This window comes from Suillus bovinus (assembly GCF_016758785.1).
Source record: "Suillus bovinus strain UH-Sbo-P2 chromosome Unknown EDB93scaffold_192, whole genome shotgun sequence".
Lineage (NCBI taxonomy): Eukaryota > Fungi > Basidiomycota > Agaricomycetes > Boletales > Suillaceae > Suillus > Suillus bovinus.
In genome coordinates, this window is record NW_024542248.1 from 1 (window position 1) to 6,893 (window position 6,893).

General features: G+C 45.7%; 2 protein-coding genes across 2 annotated transcripts; one reads left to right on the forward strand and one right to left on the reverse strand.

Moving 5' to 3' along the window:
* Positions 1 to 69: 69 nt before the first annotated feature.
* EDB93DRAFT_1109674 (uncharacterized protein) lies at positions 70 to 1,780 on the forward strand (the record flags this gene model as incomplete). Its single annotated transcript, XM_041448000.1, has 9 exons — positions 70 to 298; positions 402 to 592; positions 672 to 738; positions 786 to 844; positions 974 to 990; positions 1,079 to 1,327; positions 1,374 to 1,515; positions 1,537 to 1,670; positions 1,718 to 1,780. Coding segments are annotated over 9 exons (1,151 nt in total), but the record flags the coding sequence as incomplete, so codon positions are not given.
* A 1,972-nt stretch (positions 1,781 to 3,752) lies between these two features.
* On the reverse strand, positions 3,753 to 4,462 carry EDB93DRAFT_1065907 (uncharacterized protein; the record flags this gene model as incomplete). Its single annotated transcript, XM_041444898.1, has 4 exons — positions 3,753 to 3,989; positions 4,042 to 4,125; positions 4,156 to 4,212; positions 4,268 to 4,462. Coding segments are annotated over 4 exons (573 nt in total), but the record flags the coding sequence as incomplete, so codon positions are not given.
* Between the last annotated feature and the right edge of the window lie 2,431 nt (positions 4,463 to 6,893).

The window sequence follows — 6,893 nt, forward strand, 5'->3', positions numbered from 1 at the left end:
TTCTGCTGTCACGCATCTCGGAGAGGGATTCATGAGATGACATCATGACGACTTGAATAGACATCCTAGATGATCTCGATGATGACCCGGAAGATTTTACCGAGACATCTGATACATGGAACTCGCCCGAGCTCATTGTGATCCCATTGCCATCAAACCTCGGGGTAGATCGATGCAGACGCTTGATGGCAGAGGATCTCATTCCGCTGGAGATGTCCCTTCGCAAGGGCAGGCAAATGATGCACTTCACAACCTCCGCATTCACTTGTGCAACAAGGCAGTCCTATTCCGAACGACGGTCAGGCAAGCCAAATCTCAAGCCCTGAAAACTCGAGCCTGGTGCAGGTGACGTCAGTGCAGCAGGCTGTCTCCCTGCATGCGAGTATATATACCAAGACCAGGATCCAAATGATGAAACTTGACACGGGGCATGGCCAACTTCAGAAGTACAAATCCCTGCTTCATGAGCAGCTCAAAGTCAGCACTGCTGTGGGTGATCCAAATGCCTGTGGTCAACAAAATGAATCCCTCGCGTGGTTCTGGTCTGTCGAGGTCGACATGCGTGGTCCGGATCAATCATGGAATGAGGAATGTGAGTTCCCTAATGCTCGACACATCCGACGTTGAGCTGACCAGACAAATATGAAGTTTACTGAGTTTACTGGCTCCAGGCAAAGGCACTACGGGATTGATGGAAGGAAGAGCTGATGTTGGTCCAATTCGAGATGGATTGGACATGTAACTTTTTCTTGTGGAAAGCAACCCAATGGGGCGACTGGATGCAGGAATCATTCACGAAACGACTTCTGGGTCATGCATGCTACTCCGGAAGGCAATCCCGAATGTATTCATTGCTGGCGCAGGATGCCCAGGCAGCATTTCAACACCTGCAGACTGTTTTGATAGATTCCAGAGATGAATGAATGGTTTATTACTGATGGAATATAACAACCATTTCAATATACAAATTTAGCCCCGGGAATTGGCTGGGTCAGCCCATGTCGGAGTTTGAAAAATTTATCCATCCATCAGTGGATGATATCTTCACATCTGAACCAACTGTCATTGTCATTGCCAGTGTGATACTCCTGCATCAGCCATGCCTGAATTATATCCTTCTCCTGCATCCACTTCTGACAATCAGAATTTACTCGATGAGTACTGGCCCCTCACTCTCACTCCTACAGACATTTCAGCTACTATGTCGATGTCTGCATTGCGCATCCACGCATCCATCTCCCAATATCAGGTGGAGGCTGCAAACAACAATCTTCCCCCTTTGGCTCGGATCAGGCACTTCAAAGCTGGGCTGCAATGGGAGATCACTGTAAGACCCTGACGACACTGGCGGTTAATGCTGACATCTTCCACAGACTTTTGTCATGCCCATCCTCCAGTACTCAGCTGCCAGGAACATCATTTCGGTCGTTCCCAGCCCTATTGCTCATATTCTTCATTTGATTCCTGGTCACACCTGGAACACAGTTCTGGATCACATCTTTTCATATCACATCTGTGTGTTTCATGACGTTGCAGATCCCGGAGATCCATCCCGGATCGTATCTGGCTATGATACCCCATGGTGGATGGGAGAAACTGCAATCCTGGATGAACCATGGCAATGGGATTGGGTGATGACTTGCTGTATCTTTCACTACCAGCATTGGCTAGTAAGATTTTTATTCCATTTCCTTGATTCATGACTGATCTGTTCTAGGATGGTGTTGAGAATGATGGTCTGACAATTCTGGAACAGGTGGATCATACCTCAGTTCCATAACTGATGGGACTGAGGTGGATTAGAGAATAGCCTCCTGACATTACTTGAGGAGCAATGTGAGGGCATCCGTGACATGCCATTCTAGACAGATTGAAGAGAGGGAGAGGAGAGTAGCTCTAGTTACTCAGTTGGAAATGTTGAATTGCAAGTTGCATATGTGTTTTATGAGTACTGAAAATTGCATGTAAACATTGCAATATCTAACATGATGTTATATGGCGAGTCCTGAAATAAACTGGTGCAGATGTTCATCACCATGTCCTGACCACCGAGGTCTGGATATTGAGTCCCAATTACTGAGACCCCATTACCGAACTCCAAATATCGAGTTTCACGTTCTGAACATTGAGTACCGAGTGTCAAGTACCGAATGCTGACTGCTGAATGTCGAACTCCGAGTTCCGGATCTCCATTACTGATTCCCAACTCCCCGAATTTAACTACCAAGGTCCGAATATTGAGACCCAAGTGCCAAGACCCAATTACCAAACTCTGAATATCGAGTGTCAAGTTTCGAATATTGATTTCCAAGTTCCAGATATCGAGTCCCAATTACCGAGTTCCAAAATGTCGGGTACCGAGCATCGAGTACCAAATGTTTACTGCTGAATATTGAACTCCAAGTTCCAGATCTCCATTACCGATTCCCAACTCCCCGAATTTAACTACCCAGGTCCGAATATCGAGTGTCGAGTTCCGAATATTGATTTCCAAGTTCCGGATATCCAGTCCTGATTACCGAGTTCCGAAACATTGGGTACCAAGCATTGAGTACTGAATGTTTACTGCCAAATATCGAACTCTGAGTTCTGGATCTCCATTACCGATTCCTGACTCCCGGAACGTAACTACTGAGGTCCGAATATCGAGACCCAAGTGCCAAGACCCAATTACCAAGCTCTGAATATCGAGTTCCGAGGTCTGAGCATCGAGTACCGAATGTTGACTGCCAAATCTCAAACTCTGAGTTCCGGATCTCCATTACTGATTTCCGACTCCCGTAATTTAACTACTGAGGTCCAAATATCAAGACCGAGTGCCGAGACCCAGTTACCGAGCTCCTGGCCTTGATGACTGTCGATAGGATCTGAGTCTAAATACAATGATAGCCATCGCCCCAGTACCATTTTCAAATTTGTACAGCAGCATTCATACTGTCATCAAGGGTCCGGATATTGCGTCCTGATCACTGAGTCCTGATTATTGATGTCCAGATATCAATTTCTGAGTTGGCTTTGATGAACGTTGATAGGACCTGAGTCTAAATACAATGATAGCCATTGCCTCAGTACCATTTTCAAATTTGTACAGCAGCATTCATACTTACATTTCTTTGCTTCTCTGTGCCCTTTTGACTTGTAGGTTCCTTTTGCAACAGACCGTTCTTCTTAGCATTGCCTAGCGTAAGGTCGATGATATCATCTGCACTACTCCAACCCAGGGCCGGCCTTTTGTAACTGCGCACCACAACTGAAACCCCACTCCCTTGCGCTGAATGCATTGGTGCTCGAGTGTCATCAAGAGACATGGAAGGCTCTGGACAGTTATTGTATGCATCCGCTATGGATTTCGGACCTCGAGTGTCATCAAGAGAGACAGTTTGTACTTGATAGTTGAAAGCAGGTACTGACACAGGTAATTACACTTTCTACTTGTTTCATCTTCCACATGGTGGTAGGGTTCGTCAATCCACCCTAGCCCATCCGCATGAGGGAACCCCGGCATAAATATGAACAGAGTTCCTCATATACCATGCCCACCCAACCCTATCCCCCTCCACCTCATGAACCCCATGTCTGACAATCCTTCCAGAAAATCCAATCATACACCCGGGATCGTACCCAAACTCCAGCTGAAGGCTTGGCATGCTCATCCGAGCATTAGAATAATTCCCCACGGTGGTGAGAATATCAAAGCATTCAGGAATTGATAAATGGTCTCGATGATGCGGGGTTTGACGATTGGAAATGACAGATAGTGTGTTAAACATGGATGCCCAGTACTGGAGGATCTTGGACATTCTTGGCAGTTCCTTGCTTTCTGCCTTTTCTCCGAGGCTTGAAAATGTTCGTAACCCTGCCCAGTACTGCTCTGGATGCATGATCCTGAGTGCTGCTGATGTGATGGCTGCCGGCCTCGCAATGGAATTTAGGATTCCCTCGGACAATGGTCCCTTTAATGATGCAGATACCTCCAGGTCCGCTAGATTCTATGGGATTGGTGAGCTCAACTACCAAAATCATCATCCTATCAAATCCTACCTCGTGCCCCTGTTGAAACCATGCCGGAGATAAATTGATGCACCCAGCAGGTAAACCAACATCTTCTAAGCGGTGTTTGAACCACTCCAGATTGGTTCACCAATTCCCATCAACCTTCACACTTCTTTCCAGACTTGGAGACAGCAACTCAGTGGCTGCCCAAATTTCCTTCTGTGGTTACCATTTGGTATTTAATATATATTGAGTAACAATGTATATCACACACCTGTGTTTCGGCTGTCAGGCTGTCTGGAAGGTACCATGCAATGATGGTGCCAGACACATCTAGAATGGTGGCGGGTATGTCCACAAACCTTGTCCCCTCATGGCCAGGAGGACATCTCTTAAGCAACTTCTCCTCTTTCTCCTCATTGTGCCCAGTGTTCTTTGGGGAGATCAATTTGCTATATCTTGCAATGTCGATGTATATCTGAACTGTGATGAAGGAATTTGAATGATCAAATGAATTTTCCTGAATCTGCAGGAAGACCCACTTGGATTTGTATATGCCTTTATGAGGCGATCTACCAATCGATCACAGGCCATCACTAGATCAGTGTCTAGGTTAGGAGAAGGTATCACCAGGTCTCCTCCTGTCTTCTCTGCATTGAATTTCTGTGCAGTATATTCACATACCTCATGAGTGACTGTCAGGGCCCAAGTGCGCCAGAGGCTTATTTCAATTGCAGAAGTGGAAGAACCATTCATGATGAAGTTGATCTTCGGAAATCAGAAGCTGAATGCTGGACACCCAGAGGTTGGTGTTAAAGGGGGTGGAGATAGTCAGGATCAGATAAGGGAGCCGAAATACCAGATCATTGGAAGTGTGCTGGATATCAGATATTCTTTGTCGACTTCCGGGGCTCGGATCTTAGCACACTTCACTCAAATTTCGGTAGTTGGAACTTGGCATTTGGCATTTGGTAGGTGGTGAACATGAGGTTCTGATAAGAGAACCTTCCATGATGTTGGCTGTCGAAGATATATTACCACCCGTTGCTCAATGAAATACCTGATCATTGGAAGTGTGCTAGATATCAGATATTTGTTTATTGATACCCGGGTCTCAGAACTCGGTATGCTTCACTTGAATTTTGGTAGTCGGAACCTTGCTTCTCATACAGCAATGCAACAGTAATGAACCTGCAGCTGCAGGAACTCATTACACTTCACCCAAATTAGCTCCTCAGCAATTGGTACTGCATTGTTTTACAATTATCATTCACCTGTGCCCACCTGTCTATATTATATACTGCCCTTGGCCCACCCATCTAATATAATATATCCCTGGGCCCACCCGTGTATGTGATAACAAGTACCCTTGGCTGGCCCACCCATCTATCTGATACCCACCTACCTTCACACTCGGCCCACCCATCTAAGATAATATATATCTGGGCCCACCCGTGTATGTGATAACACATACCCTCAGCTGGCCCACCCATCTATCTGATACCCACCTTCCTTGACACTCGGCCCACCTGTGTATGTGACACAATGTACCCTCGGCTGGCCCACCCATCTAATATAGTATATATCTGGGCCCACTCATGTATGTGATGACAAGTACCCTCAGCATACCTGTCTCTCTGATACCCACCTACCTTGGTACACCCATCTACATAATATCCAACTACCTCGGCCCATCTGTCTATAGAATATTCATGTCCATCAGCCCACTCATCTACTCTACATATTCCACACATGGGCCCACCCGCCTCCATCGGAAATAATATCCCTCCTGGCCCATCTGTCAACATCGAGGATATACATCACATCAGCCCATCATCCGCTGGCCCGTCTTATACGGGATATTATGTAGGTTGGGTGACCCATATAATATGGAAATATGTCACTGTAATATGTGATCAGTTTATATTGAAGTGCCCATCGTGTGTGCACCTTCGCAGCCTATATCAGAACCAGAATATCAATTAGCCGAAGATATTTTGCCTGTGTGCGAAATAGACAAAGCTATTTTCGCTGCAGTCTCCCTTGAATCGTGTACTAACAAGATTTCACCGCTAACAGATCAAGAAGAGCTCAAATGCAATTCACCTTTGAGCACGCCTCATTGCGTGCATTATACACCATTAGAGGAGCATTATGCGACTCTAATTGACCACAGTTTGTCTCAGGAATATTGACTTCTTACTGATGATTTCGCACTTTTCGCATTTTCAGACTATATTGAAGACTGCTTGCCAGTTAAGCACCCATGCATCGCATCGCCCAAGCACCATGTCTCAGACAACCCTGACGCGTCTCTAATGCACTATGACATGCATGATCACATGCAGGGTTCGCTTGAAGAGACACTGTATATTCCGCTTTCACATTTTTCGCACTTTTCATCTTTTTTGCAACAAGTGATCCACCTGTTGCTGCTACCTTTCCTAAAAATTGTAATGCATCTCAGGACTACCTTGTTGATGGGGTGTGCGCGGTCACCTCGCGCTTGCAAGACTATGTCTGTTTTCGCATTTTTCGCATTTTACCGCTTCATCATGATTTCAACTTTGCATCAGCCTCTAATGCTTCGCCTTTAACCCTGCATCAGCTAGCCATTGACTCACCCTTCATGCGAAGCCATTGCGCGTCTCACACGTGAATTCTTGTGCTTTGTGCATCCATTATTACAAAAGAGTTTTTGCTCTATCGCATTTTTATTGTTTTATCATTTTTGCATTGCATTCCTCTCATTCAAATTAATCCGTACTTCATTCAGTCATCCAGGCGCGACTCAGGTGTTCGCCTAATGCATACACATTCGCTTATAGCATCGGACATTGCATTTAACTTCATAGTTTTTGCTCTTTTTCGCATTTTCGCACATGACACTCATTTGATCC